General features: G+C 34.3%; 1 protein-coding gene across 1 annotated transcript; it reads right to left on the bottom strand.

Annotated features, from left to right (window-relative positions):
- Nucleotides 1-1,245: 1,245 nt before the first annotated feature.
- Nucleotides 1,246-3,018, bottom strand: LOC131027208 (VQ motif-containing protein 8, chloroplastic). Its single transcript, XM_057957212.2, has one exon. The coding sequence runs from the start codon at nt 2,131-2,133 to the stop codon at nt 1,498-1,500; it is 636 nt and encodes a 211-aa protein (XP_057813195.2). The 5' UTR covers nt 2,134-3,018; the 3' UTR covers nt 1,246-1,497.
- Nucleotides 3,019-27,806: the final 24,788 nt, after the last annotated feature.

Consider the following 27,806-nt stretch of genomic DNA (forward strand, 5'->3'; position numbering starts at 1 on the left):
TTGTATATTTATTATAGAATCCTGATTTTCAAGTTGATCGACTAACTATCTAAGATTCAATTATTGATTCAAATTGCTATTAAATTAACCAATCATGAACTTCATTAAAGAATAAAAAATCCATAATCCTCAATTTATCTAAAGAATTATATATATTTTTATATATTATATAAAATATTTCTCTATCATATTTAAATTCGTGAAAGCGAACAAACCTCACCATTCGGTTGAATTTTATCTTATATGTAAATGCTTTTTAAAAGAAGAAACATGTAACCATTTTATATTTTGTATCAAATTTGACCAAACGCCCGCCATTCATCCCTGTGAAAAAATCGATAGCGGTCATCATCATCACTGTTGGCAAAGCAATGACGTCGAAAAAATAAATTAAACCAGCTCAATCGATGCCAGGATAAAGTAATTTCTTTCTAAAATCTTTGTCCCTGGTAACAATTTACTTCAAACTGTAGCTCATTCTGCTGTAAATAGCCAAAATATTACGTCATGGCGGATTTTAAGAACATGGAACGTGATCTTCCAGCAATCACTGCGTAACTTAGTTTAATTTTAATAACCGAGAATTCATTTGTCAATTCTCGTTGAGAATCTGTAATTGAATATTGCAGAGTTCTGATCATCTTCCACCTGATTAAATTTTAATCGCAGAGCTACACAGATTGTATATTTAAAGAAAATAAAGCATTAATATCGCCGCCATCTAAAATAAAGGAAGATATTAATACAGAAGAACAGCACATAGCAAATATTATCTGCAAGTGACTGGTAGAAAAAATCTTTGTATTTACAAAAGAAAATTGCAAACTGGTAGAAAAAATCTTTGTATTTATAAAAGAAAATTGTGGTAAGTCGAATATGATAGATCACCGAGTGATCTGAAACATAGAGAGTTAATTCCAAAAACAATTTTTGTAAATTGTGACGGCCATGAAGAGAAGAGCTGAAATGCTCTCTAAATGATAAATGATATTATTTATGACATGTCTGGTGTGGATCTGAAACTAAACTACAAATCGAATAAATGAATGAAAATATTAATTTACAGTCAAATTAAATGAACATGAATTACCTCTGAAATGAGGTTGTTTACTATGAAATTCATTATGTGGCATGTCAAATATGATAGATCACCGAGTGAAATGAAACATAGATAGTTAACTCCAAAAACTTTTTTTGTAAATTGTGACGGCAATGAAAAGAAGAGCTGAAATGTTCTCTAAATGATTAAATGATAAATGATCTTATTTATGACATGTCTGGTGTGGATCTGAAACTGAACTACAAATCGAATCAATGAATAAAGATAATAGTTTACAGTCAAATTAAATGAACATGAATTACCTCTGAAATGAGGTTGTTTGCTATGAAATTCATTAAAGAGAAGAGAAATCTTCATCTTTAACTAGGGGAGGAACCAGATCGTATATACACAATATATACTCATCATAACAACCCCGTTTGTGTAACAAATAGTCTTTAACACTGCGGGTGAGTATTGGCAGTGGGAGAGGGTGAAATGATGGAGGCCGGAGGCGTCCTTTGAGGAGGAGTGAAGGGCTCCGAGAACCTATAAAAATGCCCCGGCGAGTAGAAAAAGTTGTCGAAATTTGGAGTAAAGAGGGGAAGATCTCGAAATATGTTCGGTGACAGAAGCTGCGGCGATGGCAGAAAGAAATTGGGCGACAGTGGAGAAAAGACCGGCGGCGGCTGCAATTTTAAGGTCTTATAATCAGCCTTATTCTCCATATTTGCCGTTTCTTCCTGCTTTTCATTCATATCGAAATTTTCAGACCTGGAACCCTGGTCCGCTGAAGAGGATTCCTCAGCAATTTTCTCCTCCAAATCCTCTCTTTTATCATCATGATGAAGATCAGGGCTTTCCGAGGAAGAAGAGCTGCCGGTGAGGCGTTGAACCAGAGTCATAAAGTTGTGAGCTTCGATGTGAATAATCTTCGGAGATTCCGTGTAAATTATCACAGGCTGCGATCTGTTAGGAATCGGAACCGCAGGCTTTCGAATTTTGTGAGAATCCTTTGAAATCTTTAAAGGCGCCGGCCTTGGACCATGAAGTTGCAGTTCCTTCTTGCCTCTCGCTCTCTGCTCAGGATCCATTCCTACTTTCACAGAAATCAAAAATCGTATATTTTTCCTTTCGCAAGATCCAGAAGGTAAATGAATGAATAAATACACCAGCAGTTCGCTGTAACCAGATGAAACCCTAGTGCCAAGTCAAGTCAACAGCGGTTCAATCTTCTCCGCAACGCAAATTTATGTCCCTATCCTTGCTCCCTGCAAGTCTTTATATCCTATGCTCACTGTCGGACTTTATACCCTCCACAGAAACGAAGCCAGAATTCTACACAGGCTGTTCAATGATATACACACTGTATATATCCTCAAAACTTTTTGTATATACATTGTATATATCCTTAGGGTTGCGGCGGGCGGCGGTTGACTTTGGATTGCAGGTATGAACAGTAGAGAATCAAAGTTCAAATTGTCGTTCAGCAAAGAGCAATCGCGACCCGTCTGATGAGATCAGAAGCGTCCCTGGAAGAATTTAAACCCCCACGGAATCTTCCATACAGGGACAATCAAAATTCAATAAAAAACAAAGTTCATTTTACGCGGTTTCCTCAGCTCTGGCCGGTGGGCGGCATTAAACCTACTACTACTACAGCTAGATAATTAAAGCACGCGGCTAGTCTACCAGTTTGTACCAAAGATGCCATCTTTGTTGAACAACCCGATGTTTATCAGACTCACTGGTTTTCCGCGTGTTGAATGTCAGTAGTTACAGAAAACAATTATATCAGTGATTATAATAATGGCGCAAGGAAAATGGATTCTCTGCAATTGTCTCGTGGTTGTATATTTTAAGCTTTGCTTCCATGGCGTGCGATTTGGGATTATTGTTTCCGAGCGGATTGGTTAGAGTATTGTTCCATTGAGCCGTCTGCGTATATACATTGTATATACCATTGAAAAGTATGTGTATATACGTCAGAGCGGGCGCCGTGTGGAGACGGTGACCCCACAGCGCAAATTTGCCTCGAGATTATAAAATCCACGCATTTTCTAGTGATGGTCAAACGTTACAGTTGAGATAATTTGTTCTGCTAGAAATTCCGCCATTGACGGCAAATTTTTATCTCACAGTAAAGAAGAAGTGTTTGCTTCGCATATGATCTCTCTGGACTTTTCAGTCAAGGAAAAACATTAAACTATTGTTAGTTTACTCACAGAAATGACCAATTTTATCATACCATGCTTGAAATATATACCTATTTTATCTCTTAAAATATATGGTCATATATACCTATTTTATCTCTTAAAATATATGGTCATGAGTTGTAGTGTACTTGAACCTGTTTCACTTCAGGCCTTAATGTTAAGAGGTATGTTGTCTGGTTCAAGTCTTACCTAATTTTATATTCAATACTAGGCAAAGAAGTGTTGACAAACAACAAACACCTTTGTTACTAGGTAGGGATCTCTCTCTCGGTATTGTTAATCTTTTATCAAATCTTCTTCTCATACAAACATCAATATGTGACAAATACAAGCTCTTTGTAAGTATAAAAATGAGACTAATAGAAACTCCATTTTAGTGGTCTCGAGCTAGAAATCTTCAATAGATGACTAAGAGTCACAACTTAACATCCACTTATTTAGATACCACCTCCACACACAGACCTGTTACCTATAAAAATTTTAAACTTTGAATAACCAACAAGACCAACTATAAAAGTCTAAAGTTACAGATTAGAATTCCATATTATATGTCTCTTTAGGATTTAAACTAGGGTCTCCAAAATGATAACTCAACAATTCAACCACTTAACCTCAAACCCTTGGATAAATATTTTTTCCTTTGGTCAAAGCCCTAGATTATTGTTTAATAGAACTTTGGAATAAGTGTTTGGTGAAGAAATGGTTATGAAATTTTTGGCATTCATTACAAAGAAATCAAGGACACAAATCTCCGCTACTAGGTTATTCATATTTGGGAATTGAAAAAGGCTATGATGGCCTCCAAGTGTGAGAATTCTCTACACCATGGTGAATTTGCTACTCAACCTAGGTTATAAGAGATGAGGGTGGAGTGTCTTTGATGTTGCTCAATCTTTTTCTTTTACTACTCTTCTACCAAATGTGGCTTGCTCCCATCTACTACATGATGATAATATGAATATTACTCACTATGTAGAGATTATTTATTACATTCTTGAGAATTTGCATTCTTCCATGATGAGGAAACAATTCTTGTTGTGAGGAATGAATGAATTTGTGAAAGGACTGAAGGTGGCACTTCTTGAGGATGTTATTCCATCTTTTTTTGCCTACTGTGAGCTTGACAAGTCAAAAGGCATTGTAGTGGTGTCTCTATTAGGTAAATGATGATTGCAAGTGTAAGGTTGTTTCTTACTGTGGGTTAAGACCTACAAAAAATTCTTGGACCCTTTTCAAACTATGCTACTATTATTTAAATTTCTATGTATTATCTATGTTGTAAGTTTTGGACTCATTTTGGTGGAACAAGTTGTTTTCTAACCTTGGTTTTATTTTCTAGGTAAGATTTTTGTGCTACTATCCCAACTAACAGATATGATTTTTTCTATATGGGTGTGTACATTTCATATCTCTTAAAAAATTTGCAAAGTTGCTTTCTAACCTTGATTTTATTTTCTAGTTAAGACTTTTGTACTACTATCTCAACCAATAGATATGGCTTTTTCTATATGGGTGTGTACATTTGACATCTCTTAAAAATTTTGCATTTTCAAAGTTATTTTCTAACCTTAGTTTTATTTTCTGGTTAGACTTTTGTGCTACTATCTCAACTAATAGATATGGCTTTTTCTAAATGGGTGTGTACATTTGATATATTTTTAAAAAAAAATTGCATTTCAATCCTAGGAGTATATGCATGTAGCTTCCAAGGAATGTCCCCTCTTTTTGTGTGGTTCTTGGTTTCTAAAACAAGATTATTATAAAATATATTTTATTCAAGTAAATAAAATAAAATAAAATTTAAAATTACTATATTTATCTTTTAAAAATCTATTTAAAATATGCAAAAAGATATTATTTTTGAGGCACCTATTTTTTAATAAATTTGCCATGTACAAATGAAATAAACAACTCAAGAAGGATATATTTTGATGTATTTCAAATATATTGTTTAAAATTATTTGATTATGAATCCATCTACAACTCTATCTTTTGATCAATTATACAAGAAATTTTGAAACTTGAAATGAATTTTATTTTTTGATCTATGAATTGGAATTTTTTGTCTAGCTTAGACTAGTAATGAGGCCATAAATAGGGATCTCATCCTCAATGGAAGGGGCATAAAATCCCATAAGCACACCAACCCAAGGAAGATTGGAGTACCAACACAAGCATAAACACTTGTTAAGTCACCTGGAATGAATGCCACGAGGTTCAAACTTGATCCCACAAACTTGTGATCATAATGACTCAATAGAAATTTGAATATCTTATATTTACTTAAATATTTTAAAATAATATTTAAAAAAATTCAAAATAATAAATAATAATACATAAGGGTCAGTACAAGAAATTGAGTCCACTTTTTGGCCAAAAAGTGGAAGTGTTTTCCCTGATTTTCAGATTTTGTCTTATTTGAGCTTAAATTTTGAAACACTTGGAGATTGGATCTTGGAAAAAGTCAGTAATATAAAAGATATCCCTCTGAGTGTACTTTCCAAATATGTAATTTATTTTAATACCCACATAATAAAAAATAACTTTTGGAATTTAGTTCTAAAAACAATGTTTTAAAAATGCCTGTTTCAGGACCATACCATGCATGTGTATGACCCACACTTTTTGACACAATTAAAATTATTTTCTCAAACCATTTTGGGAAATGGTTTGTACCTCACTGAAGATTGATGAGCATATTTTTCTTTATTTTTTTTTTAATATTTTATTTTTAATTAAGTTTTTAATGATCGTAATTATGTTTTTAAAAATTTAACGTGTACTGCCCACATAATTTGATGTAAACTTAACATTTTAATTTTATTTTTTTTAAATAGAAAATAATTTTGTGTAGATTGATGACATATAATGTTTTTTTCAAAATTCATTAAAATAAAAAAAGTTATTAAATTAACAAAATTAGTTAATATTTCAAGTTTATGGACCCGATTTAGTATAAATTAAATTAAAAAAAGTTAAAATAATCAATTTTTAAATAAATTTACATATTTAGAATCTAGACAGTATAATTTGAAATGGGTTTTAATTTCATATAAAAAAATATCTAATTACAGGCACGTAAATTATTTCAGAAGATCATATATGTGCTTACATTCATGGAGATTTAAATTGGTAGGTCCATGTCTCAGGTGTGGCCATCCCAGGCCTATCCCAGGTCTAATCTCGAGCCAAGTGGCGGGTTGTGGAATCAACTTCCACAGAATGGGCCCTTGTTTTCAAACAAGGGTGGCTTGTGGAAAAAAAAAAGAAAAATACAATTTAGAAATGAGGGCTCATTTTTTAAAAACGGGCCCCCGTTCTTAAAAAAGGGGCCCCCTTTTTGTTTAAAAGTGGCCCCCCATTTTATAACAAAACGGGGGCCCGTTTATTTTTGCTTCGGGCCCCCGTTACCTTTCGGCTCGGGAGCCCAAAGCATAAACAGGCCCCCGTTTATAAGGGCGCATTTTCCAACGTGTGGACTTCCTCGAATTTGTGACTCATTACCTTGCACTTGCCCATAAACATTCATTAAATAAATATTTTCACATGTTGAATTAAAAAGATCACTTTAAAGAATAAGTTCCCTTCGAATAGCTAAGTGAGTATTCAACTCTTCATCCTCACTACTATATATATATATCATGTTGAGAGGTCTAATCAAGTAATATTAAGAAGTGGAATGTAATGACATGAATGTTTGAACAAAAAATATTACTACTCTTATTGCTATCATTCCGAAGGTGGATAATCCTACTTCGTTCTCTGATTTTCGTCCGATTGCCTTGTGTACTACTTTATATAAAATCTTTACTAAGGCAATTTTGGTTAGGCTCTCTAAGCTCCTTCCTCGAATTGTTTCCCTGGAACAGGGATGATTTGTACCTGGTCGGGAAACATCTGAAGGTGCGATTGTAGCTCATGAAATTTTACACTCCATATCTCAACAAAAGGTTCTGGCTATGATACTTAAGCTAGACATGCTTAAGGCTTATGATCAGGTTAAAATTGGCAGGCTCTTAGGGTTGTTTTGCATCGATTAGGCTTTTCACGTTGTTGGGTTAAGTGGGTGTTTTCTTGTATATCCTCTGCTCACTCTTCAGTTTTGGTTAATGGTTCCCCTTTAGGGTTTTTTGCTTCCTCTTGGGGACTTAGGCAAGGGGATCCTTTGTCTCCTTTTCTATTTATTATTTTGGCAGAAGCGTTAAGTAGGGCCATATCTAATGCTATCTAATGCTACATCATCTGGTTTATGGTCAGGTATTAGAATAGATTGGCCTCCTTTCTCCGCAATCCCATTGCTTGTTTGTGGATGATACACTTCTGTTTGGGGTAGTCTCTCTAAGGGAGGCTCGAGTTATTAAGAAAATTATCTATGATTATGCAGCTTTTTCTGGACAAAGTGTTAATAATCATAAGTCCAAAGTCTTTTTGTGAATGTCTCCCCTCTAGTTAGAGATAGACTCGTCTGCTTTTGGAATTTCCAAGTAGGGACCCTCCCGTGTGTATACTTGGGCATTCCTTTTTTTCTAGGGTTGGAAAAGGCTTCCTTTTGGAACAAAATTGTTCATACAATATCCTCCCGAATTTCTTCCTGGAATCACAAGTGGCTTACGATGGCTGGTAAAATCCTTTTAATTAAGTCAGACTTGAATGCCATCCCCACATATTTGATGTCTGTTTTGCAGCCCCCCCCCCAAGTTATTAAGAGCGTTAAGGTTTCCCTTAGGACCTTTGTTTGGAATGATAACTTGGGTGGTAGGCCGAGGATCCCTCTCTTGGCTTGGGACAATATTTGTCGTCCCAAAGAGCTAGGGGGTGCGGGTATTCATAATTTAGCTGCTCAGAATAAGGCATTGGGGGCAAAATTGGTATGGAAATTATATGTTGACCCTCATAGTAAATGGGCTACCATCATGTTTGCTAAGTATTTAAGGGGTGCTTCCAGAGAAAGGATTTTTACTGCTTCATCTCTTCCAAAAGGTTCGGCATTCTGGAATTTTTTGGTATCTTGTAGGATGGTTATTTTACCACATCTATCCCGGGTTGTCCATAATGGGAAGAAAATCTGGTTTTGGGATGAAGTCTGGAATGGACACTCTGCCCTTTTAGCTATCTGAGACTGGTCCCCTTTATCCGGTATTCTATCAGAGCTTTGGGGGCCTTTTGTTGCAGATTATTTTGACATTGTTTCCATTAGTCCTTGTGTGATTGCAAAATGGAAGATTATCCCTCCCTTGTCTGTTGATAACAATCTTATACTTGCTTTTGTGGAAGAACTTCACAAAAGACCCCTTGTTTTCCAAAATAAAGAGGATTCCTTGGTTTGGATTAAGAGTTTCACTAGTTCATATTCAGTTAAAGATGGTTATAATTCTTTAGTTCAGACTTCATCAACCCCTTGCTAGCCTACTAAGCTTTTTTGGCATCCGGCTTGTCTTCCTAAAGCAGGGTCGTTTTCTTGGCTGGCAGTCCAAGATAAAGTTCTCACTAGGATGCGTTTGGATAGACTTGGGATTACAGTTGTATTCCCTTGTGTTTTTTGTGGTTATTGTATGGCATCCATAGACCATCTTTTCCTATTTTGTCCATTTGCTTCTGAGTGCTGGTATTGGTTGTTTGGCATGCTTGGTTGGTCTTCTATGATAGGTCCCAATCTACTTTCGCATTTCATGGCCTGGCCCTTGTTGTTTTCCTCTTCATTTTATTCATCCCTTTGGGTTGTGGCCCCATCACTGGTGATTTGGAATCTTTGGCTGGAAAGAAATTCTAGAATTTTCAATCATAAATATGTCACTTTGACTAAAGTAATTAGTACAATTCAAACCTCCATCAGTGAGGTGGTACTTTCTTTCATCCATAAAAATTTAGATCACCTCAGTTCTTTCTCTCATTGGGATAATTGGGTCACTTGGAAATGGTCTACACTTCGTCTGATGCCTTCCCATGGGGCTGTATCAGGTGGCCTATCTTCTTTGGTTAAACAAAAATTGGCTAGATGGATTCCTCCTCCATTCCCTTAATTCAAACTTCGGTTTGATGGGGCTTCCAAGGGGAATCCCGGAAGGTTTGGTGTTGGAGTAGTTATTTTTGATCATTCTTCGAAGATCATCAAAGTTGCGGGTAAACAAATTGGGCATGGTATCAATAATGTGGCTGAGTTTCAAGCTTTATCTTTTGGGCTTGATCTCTCTCTTTCATTAAACATTAAAGACATTGTTATTGAAGGCGATTCCATGGTGGCATTTCAAGTGGTTATAGCTAAGAAATGTCTATCTTGGCATCTACAATATTTCTTAGATCACATTCTTCAATAGTTAAAATGCTTTTCCACTTTCTCTATCTCACATTGTTTTAGGAAGATCAATGTCATTGTGGATTTTTTAGCAAATAAGGTTGTTGTTGAGGGTGTTGATTTCCTAGAGGTTTCTCCCTCGGACATTCTCATATCTTGCATGAAGACGCTTTTTTAGTAGGTGGCCCTCCTTCTTGGAAACCTACTTCACTATCTATGCTTCATTAGTATCTGTAGTAAAGGTGTTGGTCTTCATGACAATATCTGTGGTATTGATATCTCATGTTAGATTTTCCTCATGAAGTAGGAAGATTGTTGGGGTTTCTTCTATTGGATTGAGATGCCTATTGTCTTAGTTCCTTCTCATGTCTCCTTGCTTTACGTGGTTGTTACTTCCCTATATGGCTATACGGGGGATGTTGTCTTGCCTTATGGCATCATTTCTGTTGTAGTCATATTTGGTAGTACCTCCGCACAAAGTTTGGGGGTAGGAGGGGTATCTTTTGGATTGGATGGTGAAGTTATTTTTTCGCGGTTGCATGGTCGGCTTTTGGTTATCTTGGTTGGCCGACATATTGAACTTCTTTCGTAAGTTTGGAATCTCTTTGGATTTCGACAATCATTATTGTAGACACCTAAAAGTTGCACAATCAATTAAGTGAAATTTATTCATTTAATTATTCTTAATTCTTCCTATTAATTAAATTAAGATTTAATTAATATACCCTTCTTCTATCTAAGCCATTTAATTAAATACCCCCCCCTCTATCCATTTTAATTAAATTTACATTTAATTAAAAATATCAATTTATCCCCTTTCCCATTTTAATTAAATCTACATTTAATTAAAATCTCATTTGCATTTAAATAAATCTAAATTTATTTAAAAATCCCCCCACTTGCAAAATCCTACAAATGCAAGTTGCAACCAAAATGAAATAAAGCAATTTATTTTAATTAATTCTATTTTCCCTCACCCACTTGCATTTTCCTACATCTCCCACTTGTATCCTAAACCCTATTCCTAATCTCTTCTAGAATCCATCTAATCCTAATCAATTAGCCCAAACCCATCCATTATCCCTTTTCCCTAAATTTGAGGAGGTCACTTCTCAAATTTGGAGTAAAGTCTTCAAAAAGCCTTAAAGCCTTTATCCATTCAACAAGCTAACCTGTTGAATACCCCCAAATTTGGAAGGAATCTTACAAATTTGTCCCCAAAGTCTTCAAACCATTAATGGTTACCTAACCCTTAGTGGCATGGTTAGAGACTTTTTGACTAACTCAACTCTCTTGTAACCCAAGGGTCTCATCAAGCATTCATTGCTTTGACCATGGTTATTCCTTTAACCCTTGCACAAGAGTTTATCCTTTGGGTAAAATTTTTATCCAATGGATAACCATAACCTAACCTTAACCCTTACCTTCTAAGGTAACCATGAGGTCTTCTCAAGCATTTAATGCTTCATACATCTCCTCTCAAGCAGTCTCTTGTTGACAATTGTCACCATTTCATTGGTGAGAATTGTGAACATGGATTGATTAACTTTCAATCCTGGCCCTTGTTAAGATTATCCAATCTTGACCATCCATTGCCCTATTTTCCCCATAAATAGAGTCCATTCCTTCTTCAAAAGAAGGAAGTCTTTGTGCATCAAACTTATAGTCTCATAAATTAAGCATATTATCTCTCTTTGATAGAATAGCATGTTAGATCATTTTGATAGCATTATAATCTTAGATATATCATGTTAATCTCATATCATGTTAGCTTCATCTTAGTATCATTTTCATACTAGTTTAAGCTTCATATCAATATCTTGCATCATATCATCATCTAGTTTCATATCTAAATCATCACTAGGATCTTGGTTGCATTCCATTTAGATCTTAGAATTATTTAAATCCCGTTCTTTAGGTTGTCATCTTAAAGAATCAAGTGCTCTTCCAAGATGAGAGCCACCTTGAATCTTGAAGATCCTTGGAGATAGAGGAACATGGAATGATTTTAAGAGTTTAGATTCATTAACTTATTTTGATTGATTTCTAACCTCTAATGCAATGTTTCATGTGTGTGTTTGAGATGTTTCCTCCTATTGCAAGTTGATACCACATTTTCTAGTATACAATTACATATTAGTCAGTATCTATACGACAGGGGTACTTGAATTGTATCTATTTGATCCTCTATTTTTGGTAATCATTTTTTGTTACGACTGGTTGTTTGATGCCTTTCCATGAGGTTTTTGTACCTTAAGCATTTGATTCTCTCTTCGTTTCATATGACATCATGGTTGATCTGTGATTCAGGGAGTTGTTTTAATGTTTGGGGTTATTATGGTAACAGTTGGTTCTATCATTGCGTGATCAACTTCATGTTAGCAGCTTTCTCTTATGATGGGATAATTATGATATGATGATCTTGTTCTCTGTTATATTGTTGTTGGTGGGAAATTATGGCTTTCATTCAATCTTTATCTTGCTTTTCACTCTAACATCATGTTCTATTTTCTATGGAGAATCCTTACCAAATTTGGTGGATGGTGGCTTTTCCTGAGGAATTGGAAAGAGTAGTTAATGTGGTATTGCAGAGGGTTTCTTATTCTGTTATTACTCCTTTGGTTATTGCTTTGGATTATTCTTTGGATCGGTCTCATCCTTCTTCCTGAGGGTCTTCAATATCCTTCTCTGCTTCTTATTTGGATCAGTTTATGTTTGCTCACCATATTTGTGATGGCAGGATCTCTTATTCTTGGTTCTCTCATGGCTCTGAGTTTTGTTTTCTTTAGAGCTTTGGACTCTTGTGGTGTTTAGACAGGTTGGATTTTGGGATGATGGCACTGAATTTTGTTGGACATTCTTGGCTCCATCTTCAGATGTTGTCTTCTAGACTGATTCTTACAGCTTCCTTTATATCTACTACGGATGACAATGTATTGCAATGTATCTGGGGGGTTTGGGTATGCCTATGGGCTTTTTGTAATGGGTAGATAGGCTTATGTTCTTTTGAGCAATACTGAAGGGTTTTCTTACTGGTTCTTTCCCTTCAGTGCTCTTTGAACTAGACACATGTAAAATATATATATAATCAATATACTTTTAGTGGTCTCATCCACTTTTATAAAAAAAAACAAAAAAACAAAAACAAAAATCAAGTAAACAATATTAAAAAATAAACAAATCTTAAATAATTTTAAGTGAAAAATAAAATAGTTCAAAGGTAAAATAAAATAGTCTTTAAGTATATAAAAGTAAAATAAATTTTAAATCATTTTAAAGTAAACAAAATTAATTTTTCATAGAAAAAATAAAATAATATAATATAATTCTTAAATAGTTTTAAGTTAATAAAATAAAATAAGTCTTTAGTAAATAAAATTAGTATGTCCATCTTTAAAAAGATTCTATTTAAAAGATATCAAGATATATCATACTTGAGAAATCTATTACACTTATATTATTGATCTAGTTAAAAAAAGACTTAGATTCCACACTTCAATATCTCTCAACATTTTTTACATTGATTTTTATAACGATACATTTTAGTTATATTTGGATTATTTTTATTATCATTTTTCTTTATGCATGACATGAATTACAATTTTTTTTTCATTATTTTTTTGACATAGATCATTGACTCCAATATTTGGTGTATAAATATTTTTTTATTAATTCTGTAATTGATAATACAAAAATTAAGGTTATTTTAAATTCATTTTCATATAGAAACAAACACATATATAAAATATAATTTTTTTCAATATTTTCTAAAATAATTTGTTATTTTTTTTAATGACTTCAATAAGGGTCAATATTTTTTAATGTAAATATGTTAATTACAAAATTAAATATGTGACCTTTAGATAAAAATTAATACATATTATATTTTTTTTAAAAATTAATAATAGAATTTGTGTATTTGTAACAGTTTACATCTCTAAGATTTTGTTTAGCTACAAAAATGATATGTCAATCATTATGTTTTGTCTAAAATTATAACATGTGGATATTAGGGAAGAGGCTACCATAGAAATACCATATTCAACTTGAGAGGGATATAATGAAACTCACTTTGATCAAAGCCTTAGTGATTTTTTATTAAATTGCATTTGATACATAATTTACACTTTAAAGAAAACAATAATTGCACCTTAGAGCAAGAGATGGGAAACAAAAGGAATAGCTAAAATATAACTCAACAATCATATAGGAAAAAAATTTGAAATAAATAAACAAAGAAGTGAAAAATATTACAATATAAAACAAGACACATCTCAAAGTTTCTTACTTAGTGGTTTAGTTATTTTATATAATTAAATTGTTTTTTCTATTAAAAAACAACAAAACTAGGGTGTTGGCCCTTTACACAAACAACCCACTAGTATGTTAGGATTCCCAAAGATACTGAGAGGGGGGTGGTGGGGGGGGGAGGTGAATCAGTATCTTGCCAGTTAACAATTTTTCTGATCTTATTAAACAAATTACATCCCAAAACAGTGTACCGGTAAACAAGAATTAATGCAGTAAATATGAACAATAAACACAACATAGAAAGCACACCATAACACAAGATTTTTAACGAGGAAACTCGGTGTGGGAAAAACCTCGGTGGGATTTATGACCCACAATATTCACACTGGCCAATGAATGGATATTACTTACAATAGGGGTCTGCACATGCAGGAAGGCCATCTGCCTAAAGCTCACTGCTTAATTACAAAAGGAAGTCTCAATGACTTACAAAATGGATTATGCAAATCCAATATAATGTACTTTAGTTTAGCATCTACTATGCCAGGTTCAGTACCGGTTTAAGCTCATATAATAACCATAAAACTTACTCCAAAATCTGCCTTAATATTCACATGTTACTTCAGCAATAATCTTCCCATATCCACATCTATAAATGATCTACAAGATCTCATACTTATATATGAGTCTTATTACAATATGCCTTGTCGACTTACAAAAAAAAATTACAAATAAGTACAATATGCAATAAACAAAATTTTGTCGACTGGGGTGCTAGTAATCATCTTTGTCATTGTCGGTAAACTATCTACCAGTGCCATAGGATTACAAGGTTGCCATCAATGACAATACCTTCAATCACCTACAATTTCTCATTGGAGTGTGCAATGACAACAATATCCCCCTTTGGCATTGATGGCAACACCCATGAGAAAAGTCCAAAAATGTATCCAAAGTTTGAAGTCCAAAAATCTTACCAAAATGTGTGCTCCCCTAAGCAAATGATCTCTTATGTCCATCATTTGTCCATCATTTTTCTCATCTCCACTACTTCCCCTTTGGCATCAATGAAAAAGGCTGCCAAAAATGTCAACTGAGTGTAGTTCTCAGCTAGAACCCTGTAACCGGTTGGTTACAATCTGAAAAAGTTTTGCTAGTACAAAATTCAGGCTCTTAGTGAACCTTTCACTATCCTTCAATACTGCTTCAGTCCTTTGAATTTTACCGGTGAGGATGTGCATTTTCTCTTTTGGTGTCTTCAGTCCTAGAACAAGTGCCTCTGAGATCTATTTCCTCAAAGAGAGGAGGTTGTCAAGTTTCAGACCAAGTCTACATTTAAGCTCTTTTGCCTTGAACTATATTTTTTCCTTCTCTTTTTCAAAATTTTCAATTTTCTCCTCAAAGCCTGCTATTTCCTACTCTATAACCGATATGGGTTCTGATGAACCGATGAGATTATCAACAATATCATTTATTTCTTTATGTTCTTTACTGATTTCTTGTCTATATCCACTGTCAAAGTATCAGTCTTACATGTGTCCCTGCACAACTCTTTAAATTCCATTATTGTTTTGCTAAGTGTCGGTAAAAGAGTATCAATGTGTCCCATGCACTTCTTTATTGTCTCATCAAAGAATTTTTCTTTTTCTTTATTCATTTTCTCACTAAATGTCTCCTCATTAATCTGATCAACTGTTAATAGGTTTGATATACTTAGACAATGTGTCTAATTTGCTCAAAGAATCTTTGTTGTCCACATTGCACTTGGGTGCAATCAATTTTAATAAATTAATTGTATCATCAATAGCTTTGTATGCAAGTGCATTACAATCTGTGATTTTCTTGATGGAATCCAATAATAACTTTGTCACATTAGTTGGTCTGAATGAATCCAATAACACCTTTGTCACATTAGTTGGTCTGAATTCTGTCATGGAAGGACCGGATGTTTGTCCAACTACCTTAACAATCTGCATTCCACTGGTGTGAGTAACCTCTTTGCTTGTGTTGACCTCTAATAGGTCAGTTTGTGTCTGCATCTCAACTAGCAAAGGCTTAGGTTTCTCAACAGTTGTCGGTGGCACTGTCTCGGTATGAACCTTTTTCTCTTCCTATTTCTCAGTGTGTACCTTAGTTTGTTTCTCTATTTTTTACTGTCGGTTTCTCAGTATGCACCTCTGAACTGTCCACTGTCGATATCTCTAACTCTGTGGGTTTTTCAATGTGTGCACCAGTATCAATCACCATTCTAGAAGCCAAGGGATCAATTGATTGTTTAGTTTGTGTCTCAACCCCAATTTCAATATTTCCAACTATTTTCTCTACTTGTGTTTCCACTGCAATATTCTTAGTCGGTGGCTCAGTTGCCACATCTTTCTTTTCACCAGTGGTTTCCTTATCAACCACAATATTTACCTCTTGTGTATCATTACTCATAGTATATAAAATTTTTGAATTAGGATTGGTGTCCTCATGTGTTGATTCTAACTCAACATTATCAGTAGTCGGTGGTGTATCAACAGGCTCAACTGATAGAGTATTAGAAGAAGGTGGGGGCAAGTTGTCTGTCACTCTTATGCTTGGAGGTCCACCTACCTTGCCTTTACCTTTGTCCTTTTCCTTTTGGTAAACTCAGAAATTTTTGGGTTCTTTGAGCTCTTCTTGTTTTTCTTTTTCCACAAAGAAGATATCCCATTTATCAGCTGTCTCTTCAGAGATTTCATTCACTCTTCCAGCCATTAAACCTACATGTCGGTGACCACTAGAGAATACTGTCTGGTTTGCCTCACTTATTAACTCATCAATTTCTTCTGCTGATTTAACTGGATGAACTACAAGTAATTTTTCTATCTTTATCTTCTTATCCAATTCCATAATAGCTATTCTCTTTGCATCAAGTCTTCTATACAAGTCACTTGGTAAATCATGTACAACTTCTATCAAAACTTTCTTGTAAATGTCTAAGTGTAGAATGATATTGTTTTCTATACTTTCCTTTTCTTCATTAGTAAAAGTTATCATACATTTTACTGACATTAGACAAGTTTCCATCATCTATTATTTCATTCAAAAGATTGTCTAAAGGAGGAATAACCTATTTTTCTTTCTTCTTCCTTGGTGTTATTTTCTTTGCTAGGGGTCTCACTGCCTGTTGTTTTCTTCTTGTTCTCTTTAGTGTAGGAGAGGGTGTCGGTGAAGGTTTTATTTTCCTTTCTACTCTCTTAAACTCAGTTGGGATTTCACTGTCAAATGAAGTTCCAACCGGTGAAAGATGAGCTTCTGGTTGTAACCCTTCCAGATCACTTTCCTTAATACCAGTGATATTCAATATATTTTCCTTGATCTCTTTGGCCTGTTTTGTTGCTTTTCTGATAGATTGTTCTCTTTTCTTCCTTCGTTTAAGGGTCTGTACCTTTTTCTCAATGGTTTTAGCATTTCCAAATATTTCCTCTTCAAGTTCTCTAGGAGCTTCAAGTAGGGCTTTAGCATATGTCTCAATTATGTTTTCATCTGCCTCATAACCCATTTTTGTCACCCAAACAATTCTAGGAACCACTACTTCCATCTAGATTTCATCTTTCTTTATAACAAAACATATTTCCATCTGATATTTGTCAACTATGCTCTAAGATAATATTTCCCTTGTTTTCATTCTAGCCTTAAATACTTGGAAGTGTTCAATTATGTTGTTTTCCTTGTCATCTCCCATGTTGGTAAAGATATCCAAAAGTTGTTTTCCTACCGATATGTCAAAACCAAATTCTTTCCTACCTATACCGGGAACTTCCTTAGTAATGTATAGCATTAGGCACACAAGTCGATTACCAAATCTGAAAGTACCTTTCTTATCACCTTTAATTTTCTTCAGATTATCAATCAATTCATCCTTTAGCCATTCACATATGTCAATCTTAGTGTTATTGTTCACCATGTCATAAGCACTATTGATACATAAACTAGAAATAGAGTTTAGTCTGTTAGCATGTGTAGTTTTATATCCTAGTATCATGCTAATGAATCTGACATTTATATCTTTTACATCATTGACTCTCAAGGATCTGTTGTCATGGGTTGCACCGGTTAGGGTCATCACGGTGTTGTTTGGAACTTTCTTAGTTTTGTCATGCCTACCACTGATGGAAGGTAAGCCAGTCACTGCCCTAACTGCTTCTTTTATGATCTTGTGGATGGATTCAAGCCAAAATATTTCCCCATGAACTTTGCTAAGCACAATTCTCACAACTTCCTTAGGAAAATTAGGAATACTAAGTATTTCCACAAAACCTAGGGTTTCTATGATCTTATGTTCCAGTTTCACAATACCATTCTCATCACAAATTACAGTCCTATACATGTTCATGATTTCATCAACACCAAGTTCCTTAATATGACAATGTATGTATATCCTAGGGTCTTCTGCATATGCAACTCCTTTGGATATTTTAGAGAATGCACCTAGGGTATCATCCTGCTTCGCTATTTTGGGTATGATCTTAAATATGGGCCTAGGGAGTTTAACCACTTCAACAATAGTAGGGTTTGCAATGAATTCAGGTGTAGAGGAGGAAGCCATTTGATAAATACCCTAATCTGGCTTTAGGTTTGAATTCTTGAAAGATTTTTCTTCACTTCTTGTTGTGGATGCCTTCGCTTGGGTTTTTCATGCTCTTAGGAAATTTGAATGCTCAATGAGTGAAAAAGAGTGAAAAACACTTGCTTTATAATGTTATTTCCTTCAACTACCATAATAAATGTCTGTCGGTTAAGTAAAAACTTAACTCATCTACCGGTAAAGAAGCAATCCATATTCTTACCATCAACCGAGGGTAAACTAGCATGATTTCCAATTAGTTGTCATACCCCCAAAAGATTTATTTCAGTTAGATGAAAAATCTCCTGTCGGTGGAGTGATACTTTGTTCTACCGGTGAAGGAATAGCCTCATCAACATTCTGATCTCTCTTTCTAATCCATTATTTTGAAAATTCTTGCTTTACCTCATCAACCTTCTCTTTACCTTTCAAACTGGGTCCTTTGTTATTTGCCGGTGATGCCTTACTTCTACAGTTTTTTGGAATATGTCCAATCTTGTTACAAGCATAACAAGTCACTTTGTTTTTCTGAATAGTTTTCCCATATCCTATGCCGGTATGTGTTCTGCATTGATTAGATAAGTGTCCAAATCTTCCACAAACATAACATCTTACATTCATTCTGTAATTTTCTGAATTATGACCAATTTTGTTGCATTTAGAACATTGATCAGTGGGGGCATTAGTGTTCTGATAGTTTCTAGATCTACACTAATTTTCTCTATGACCATACTTGTTATAGTTAAAATAGTTCCCATTAAATTTTTAGGCATTAGGTTGTCTTACCGGTTTACTGTGATCATGATTGTTTGCACTACCGGAGCTTTCACCAACTTCAAAGCCAAGTCCATTAGTATCTCCATTAGGTTTCTAATTTTTCAGCATGTCATCAAGTTCTTTTGAAATTTTCTTGAATTTCTCTTTAGGTTGATTTGCAGTAGCCAACTCATTTTCCAAGAAATCCTTCTGCCTCATGAGTTCAGTTTTATCATGCTCCAAGTGAATCGGATCTGTCTTTAACATATCATTTTCATGACTGAGTCTTAGATTTTCAGTTCCAGCATCATTGATTCTCCTAGCCAAGTCATCTATATTCTTCTTTCTATCTTCAATGTCTTTACAAAATCTCATAGTCATATCTTGCATCTCATTCCTCAAGGTCATGCTTTCTTGCTTCATCTTTCTTACAAGATCATTAAGAGTTTCCTTTTCATCATCATCACTTTGTATCTTCTCATGAAGTTCTCTTCTTTTGTTTCTAGAAATAGTAAGATTCTCTTGAAGTCCTTGAATGATTTCATGTTCAACCTTTATATCATCTTCAAGTTTGATATTCTTCAACTTTTCTGCATCATAATCTGCAAGAGCTGTTTCCAATTGCTTTCTCAAGTTATCCATCTGTACTAGTGTCAGAATCTCCCTCAAGTTGTTAGGCTTTTGAAAAAATAGGATCTGGCTCTGATACCAATTGTTAGGATTCCCAAAGATACTGAGAGGGGGGGGGTGAATCAGTATCTTGTCGGTTAACAGATTTTATGATCTTATTAAACAAATTACATTCCAAAATAGTGTACCGGTAAACAAGAATTAATGCAGTAAATATGAACAATAAACACAACATAGAAAGCACACCATAACACAAGATTTTTAACGAGGAAACTCGGTGTATGAAAAACCTCGATGGGATTTGTGACCCACAATATTCACTCACTGGCCAATGAATGGATATTACTTACAATAGGGGCCTGCACATGCAGGAAGGCCAACTACCTAAAGATCACTGCTTAATTACAAAAGGAAGTCTCACTGACTTACAAAATGGATTATGCAAATCCAATATAATATAATGCTTTAGTTCAACATCTGCAATGCCAGGTTCAGTATTGGTTTAAGCTCATACAATAACCATAAACCTTACTCCAAAATCTGCCTTAATATTCACATGTTACTTCAGCAATAATCTTCCCATATCCGCATCTGTAAATGATCTACAAGATCTCATACTTATATATGATTCTTATTGCAATACACCTTGTTAGCTTACAAAAATATATTACAAATAAATACAATATGCAATAAACAAAATCCTGTCGGCTGGGGTGTCGGTAATCATCTTTGTCATTGCCGGTAAACTATCTGCCAGTGTAGAGTCTGTCGATACCATAGGATTGCAAGGTTGTCATCAATTACAATACCTTCAATCACCTACAATTTCTCATTGGAGTGTTCAATGCCAACCTAGTAGCATTAATAGTAACAACACTCTAACAACAAACTAACAATACCATACATTAAAGTAACAAAACATTTTAAAAGTCTTAGCAGTAGATATAAAACGATATTAAGTCTTAGATTTAGTAGAGGATAATAAAAAGCCAAAACAAGAACTAGCCAAAACAAACTACTTGAGCACATTGCTCCAATCTTTAGTAAGGAACTTAAATTTTTTCTTGTAATTTCCTTCAGTGTCAGCATCCTTGCCAAGAACCTTTTTCTGTAGGAGACACACTAAGGTAGCCTAACTGTGCATGACCTTTAAGCTAAATTTAGAGACACTAACCATTTTTTGTTCAACCTTTACATTGTTATATGATTACAAAAAAAACTTGATTATGTATGTAAAGTATTAAGTTTTAAATTACGGTGCATAAAAGTTATAATTTATAGATTTAATTATTTTATCTAGTTTTTATAATTTATAGTCATTAAATATTAGAATGACTAGTAAATTACAAGTACTCAAAGTTGCATGGAAATACATGGTAGTTTAATGATTATGTGATCTAGATCATGATCCATGAAGAAACTAATGAAATATTCCCTTAGTAGTTTCAAGCTTGATGATATGTCCCCTAATGTATTTAGCTCCATTGTCCTTATTTTTATCCCCAAAACTAGGTTCCAAGTGTTTGTGCATAATTGTGTATTGAGAGGCCTTAGGGTTTCTTGGGAAATCGAGGAAGGGTCACATAAGTGACTAATCCTTAGGCAACCAATATAAGAAAAATTGGGGATCATACCCCAAAAGTGACAACCATGACATCTTTCATGGATGCATAATTAATATATTATTATCCATCTTGTATCTAGGTTAGTGCATTATTGAGATTTAACTCCACCACTAACTAAATGATTACAACCACAAATAATTATCCTCTCCTCTTGAATCCTATTCACTTCTTTAAGCCTCTACTAGAATTTCTTTTTTTATCTATCAATAAATCCTTTTGTTAGTTCACAATATGTCTTCCCTTTGGTGTTGATTACATCCTATAAATACCTCATCTCTTTTTAGTTTAAAGAGATATTGTATGCTATTGCAACTTATCTCTTGTACAAAAGTTACCCATTCTCTAAAATGACCTATAGAACTTTTCTATTTTTGTTGTTGCAATATCCCTTATCATCTTAATGCTTGTGCAAGACCAAGTGTACCTTAAATTGCATTATACTAAAGAGATTCTTCTATTTTTTTAAAATATTTATAGTCCACTTTAGATTCTTCCATCTCCCCTATCATCTAAGTGGCTAATTTATCTTCTTGCATTCTTCCCATCTTTCCTAAAATCTCTTAATCACACAATGAACCACCACTAGAAGATCAATATTTTTCATTGCACCCCCTAAGCATCTAATGCTTCTAGAGGGCTTTTTGAGCATTTTGCATTTTATTTTTTCAAGATTCTACTCTCTTTAGATATAATTCCTAATTTCTTCTAGCATTGTTGTTATTTCCTAGTAACAAGTGAAGGATTCAACTATTGTAGAGAAGCATATAAAAAATTTAGATCCCTAGGGATACAAGTTTACACTAGCATCAAACATCTTTAATTAAGTTTTTTTAATTTCAATGAAAATTAATAATATATTTAGTAATTAGAAAAATCTCTTTCCTTTGAGGAATTATATTTTCTATTTCTCCATGGTTTGTTTATAATTTCCTTTACTATAATAGATCTTAGATTGCATTTTCTTATTTTTGCATTATCTCAAATCAATTGTATTTAATTTTATTAGATTAATTATATAATAAAATTGAAACAAAAAACATTGAAATTATGTCTTAGGAAAATTCATACAGATTTGCATTGATTTTAAAGTTTATGTGAAACAATAATTATATAATATTTACATAAATAGGAAAATAAAAATAGTAGGTTAGCTTAATTTAAGTATTCGTTTGTATTTCTTGCATTTAGAAACCTCATAAAACTTGAAAACACCATAAAGGAGAAAGAAAGCCTTTGATCTCAATAAATAGTTATACTCTTCCCTCTTCCTTATTTAGCATTCACACTCAATGTGCTCTAGAGTGAAGAAAGATTGGATTAAACTATCTTAAATCAAATTAGGGAAAGCTTGTCAACTCAAGAAAATCCCACCAAAGAAATAATTTAGTAGAAACACGAATCCTACAAAAAATTGAATAAAACAAAATAAATTCCCACATGTCATGATAAACTTTATGATTCAGGGTCAATTCACAAAAAAACATTATAATGAAGAAAAATATTTTGTTGGTGTAAATAGTGAGTTTATCAAACTAGTTAGCTTCTAGCATACCTAGAGAGATTCCTATTCATATTTCTTAAGTCTCTACTTAGAGGATATTAGAGTTTTATCTCACCTCATGAGGTTGAGATATGTGTCCTCACTTTGTGGGACACATATTGTATACACACTTGTCACTTGCTCAGACACTTGTCAAGTGAGCTCACTAGTGCCTCATGTTTGGAGGGGTATTTAATTGTTGTTTACTACCTTCTCACCTCATCACCCTTTCCCATATATATGCAAGGTTTTTATGTATATTACACACACTCTCACTATATATGATAAATATTACTATTTGTGTTAATTTGATTTCACTTATAGAAGGTTGTATTGTGTATTATGATTCTAGCTAAATCTAAACATGATATTAAATTTCTAGCTTGCATGTTCCTTTTCGCATCTAAGTAACTATGTGACATATACCTCTATTGTTGGAGTGTAATTGAGTAAAACCATCATCACCATTGATTTCAAGAGCACCAAAAAATGAGGAAATACTCTTCATTTGTCAAAAAATGGTAACACAGAATTTTGTACTAAATGATGAAAGTGTGAGTTTTGTAGCCTATAAATGCAAACTAGAAACCATTTCCATTTTTTTTCATTGAGGAACAACCAATTAGGTTCAACTGCAATCCTATAGGAGATAGAGCATTGTAACTAATTATTCTCTTTTTGAGTTGTGATTGATCAGATATAATTAGGACAAGAAATGATGCAAAATCTATGTAAAAGATAGGAAATTGATAAGATTCAACATAAACATATAGAAAAAATAGCATAGAAGTATAGATCTATAAATAAAGTACCAGAAAGAAACTTGTCATTTAAATTTGACCCTAATAATGTCAAACCAATGTGTTAGGTGCCCTAGTGTTGGAGGTGCTTTCGTCAACTAAAACTTCAACTTTTAAATCAAGGTGCTTTGTAAATTAATCTCTATAATATTTAACCAAAAGTGTTTGATACATGTGCTAATATAGTCCATGAGTTTTCACCTATTCAAAACCTGGAATTGTAGGTCTCAGTCTACTCTGTGCAATCTTGCAAATTTTGGCTATCTAATTTGTAGTCTACACATAGAAAAGAGGGAAAATGTTATGTTGTATAGGAATTTGCCTAAGTCATAATCTAGGTAGGAATTGACCTCCACTACAACAATGATGAATGTGAGGGAAAGCTTACCTCTTCTAGGGCATAGGTTGAAAGCCTTAAGTAAATGTTTGAGTTGATAAATGATACCTTTGTTATGAACTTATTGCCTTGAAGACTTCACAAAGCTTGATGTTTCATGATAGGAGTTAATTTCTACCTTCATTCATGGGGGAACACATAACTTAATCATGATTGCTAAACATGAATTCTTGAATTTTTTAATTAAAATCTCTCCTTTATTTTCCTGAAGATGTCTAATTGAAAGTTCTCAATTGGAATTTTTCTTGATGTGAAGAGATGTTCAAATGAGGGGGAGGGTGTTGTATTTATACACAACTTACACCTTTTCAGGCTGAAACTTTGAAGAAGCTCGACATCGAGGAGCACTTTCTCACTCCAAATTTTATCGATCATTAGAGATTCAAATTTGGTCCTAAAAAGGCTAGACTAGGGTGTTAGGCACCATAGTCAAGAAAGAATAGGGTACTAGGTTCCATAGTCTAGGAGGAATAGGGTGCAAGGCACCATAGTCCTATCTTTCTAAGCCAATACCAAGTTCATTAAGCATGTAATTGTGTTATTCTTTTAGAATTATCCATGGATTGAGCATAATCAGTCAAGAATCAAGGATATGAGGAAAACCACCAAATTGAGCCCAAAATGAGTGTGAAATTATAGAGGGGATACAATTTAAGACACTATATTTAGCCCCCAATTCAAATGGAGTATGATATTACACTCATACTCTTGATAAAGTATAGGATAACATAGAAATACTTTCACCAAGACTTTAAAAATACAAGATAACACCAAGCCCCTAAGACTTGAGATCTTATTGTTTTAAAATATCAAGATAAAAGAAGAAACATGTTCAACATAGGTTAGACATACACATGGATCATGCAACAAAAAATAAGGTTGTGGAATCTTAGGGATAGTGAATAATTATTACTAGGAGCCATGAGAGAAGAGGCATGACATCTAGGTATAGGCACTTGGTAGGGGTTTTTCTATCTAGACCACCAAAGTATGATCCACTTTGGCTTGCCTCCAATGTATAGCCACTGATCTTAGACAAACAACACCTCTTGTTGAGGCTTCCACCTCAATCCCCAACACCACTCCTAAGGCTCCACAACCTCTGTAGAGGATCACAACACACCAACTTGTTCTAGGAGGGAAAAATACATTTACATAGTGTCTTTGAAGTCTTTTAGGGGTTTGTACACCTTCAAACCCATCGCCAAGGTTTCCTAACCTCTCTTCGTCTCCACCGGCTCAAATAGGCCTCATACAATTAGCCCTCCCTTGGCAGTTTTCAGGGCTTAGTTTGAAATCGTCCTAAACAAGGCCACAAAGAAATTGTAGATTCGAGTACCCTTTGCAGATTTCCATACAATACTGAAGAACTGCATATGGGTTTTCCATACACAAGTGGGAACCAAAACTCTCCTATTTTCAAGGGTTTAGGCCTACATTAGTGACTCACCAATTTGTGCTTAAAAAGGTTCACCAGTCAAAACATCTGCCAAATCTAATTATGGATTCTTCAAGGGTACTCAGAGGGATTTCCAAAAATGGTTCCATTTCTCTTCCACCAATCCACATGTGCTCAGAATTTGCACATCTTTTGTTGTCCTCAGTCACTAACTCCTAACAGTGAGTCTAGAGCTTCATTGCATAAACACCACAAAGGCCTGCAAAACAAAAAAACCTACTCTAATCATATGTACAGACCCTAACCTAGCATTCCATTTGATTTCAATTGGTGCCATCAATGGATGCTCAGGTTAGAGCCATTTTACTCTTAAACCTGCTTTGCAAGGGTTTTACACCTAGATACAGAGAATGAATGAGATCTCTGCAACCAAACACACTTAGAAATACTAATCTACCTTGCTGGAAAGATGTTTCAAAAAAATCTCATTCCTTGCAATGAAATTCTACTGACAAGTCCGTACTGGACCGTACAATGCAACAAAAACCAAGAAAACTGTTAAACAGTGAAGAAAAAAAAGATTTTCTTGCAACTCAAAAACTTGTTCTTGCATTCCAAATTCTTCCACCCATACAATGAAGTTGTTTTTAGATTATATGCCCATTTTTCAGTTGGTTGAACCAACTTTTCAATGCCAACATCCAAAAATACAACTTTTGCAAAATGTTGCAAAATGTTGCTCAACAACTTTTACATCTTTTTGACACTTGAGATGCAACTTTGCATTCAAGTGCATTTCAAGGATCCTGAAGGCCCTAAAGCATCCTAGAAGACCTAAACACAATACAAGAGACCCCTATTACATGATGACAATGATCTAGAGTACTACTCATGTGATCAATATTATCATTACAACTTCCTAGGTTGATAGCATCTTGAACACAAATGACACAACCAAAAAATTCGACAACTCAACCATGGCTCTACTAAGTCCCAAATGGTTGGTAGATTATTACATCATGAAATACAACACAAAAAATTAGAAGAAAACAAAATTGCATGCTTGGAGTGTTAGGTTCCCTACACCATACTCCCCTAGGACAAAGAACTCAAGTCCCTCGAGTTAAGAGGTCTACAATCTCCACTCCATGTTGAAGTATATTTGATTCTGACATCCACATAGCATCTAATTTAGGCAACCCTTCCCACTTGAAAATATAATGATTGTATACTCCTTTCCTTGTCTTCTTTATCACCTTGGTGTCCAAGATACTTTCCAACTTAACTGGTTGGCATGGCAAAAAATCTCTCACCCAATATTCATTAACTTGTGATGACATGTCCAACTAATTTGTTTGTGATTCCCCCTTGTATGGATAGAGATCACATACATTAAAGATAGGAGAAATACCCAAGGTGGGAGGGACTTCAACTTCATATGCATTTTGTCCATATTTGTGCACCACCTTGAGAGGTCCAATCTTCTTCATCATTAGCTTGGTAGGCTACCCTTTTTGAATTCTCTCCTTCCTTAGGTATGCTAATACTAAGTCTCCAACCTTAAATTGCACATTCCTTCTTGTTTTATCAACATTCACCTTATACTACTCAGACGTTTGTTGTAAGGTGTGCCTTACCTTATCATGCACTTCTTTGATACCTTCTGTAAAATTCTCACCTTGTTCACTCTTAGGTGCCATAGAACTGAGATCTCTTAGCTTTAATATGCTGCTTAGGATGAAATCCATACACTATCTCAAAGGGACTTTTACCTATGCTTTGGTTCACTGAGTCATTGTATGTGTATTATGCTTGACCGAGTACAAAATCCCAAGTCTTTCCATGTTGTTTTGTAAGACATCGTAGAAAATTACCCAATGATTTGTTGAATACCTCTATCTGACCATCTGATTGAGGATGATATTCAAATGAAAAGGATAACTTTGTGCCCAAATTTCTCTAAAGTGTCCTCCAAAAGTGGCTTATGAACTTCACATCTTTGTCACTAACTATGCTGATTGGAAGAACATGAACTCTGACTATCTCTTTGAAGAAGAGTCCTGCAATGTAGGTGGCATCATTGGTGCTCTTGCAAGATATGAAATGTTCCATTTTTCTAAACCTATCTACCACCACATACACACTATCAAATCCCCTTGGAGTTCTTGGCAAGCCTAACACAAAATCCGTACTCAAACATTCCCAAGGTCTCTGAGGTATGACCAAAGGTTTATATACACCTGCATTACTTGATGATCCTTTTTCTCTTT

Source organism: Cryptomeria japonica, chromosome 2 (genome assembly GCF_030272615.1).
Source record: "Cryptomeria japonica chromosome 2, Sugi_1.0, whole genome shotgun sequence".
NCBI classification, from domain to species: Eukaryota; Viridiplantae; Streptophyta; class Pinopsida; order Cupressales; family Cupressaceae; genus Cryptomeria; species Cryptomeria japonica.

Bases quoted from the DNA above. Each gene is read 5' to 3' on its own strand.
- LOC131027208 (XM_057957212.2), bottom strand. From the start codon at position 2,133: ATGGATCCTGAGCAGAGAGCGAGAGGCAAGAAGGAACTGCAACTTCAT.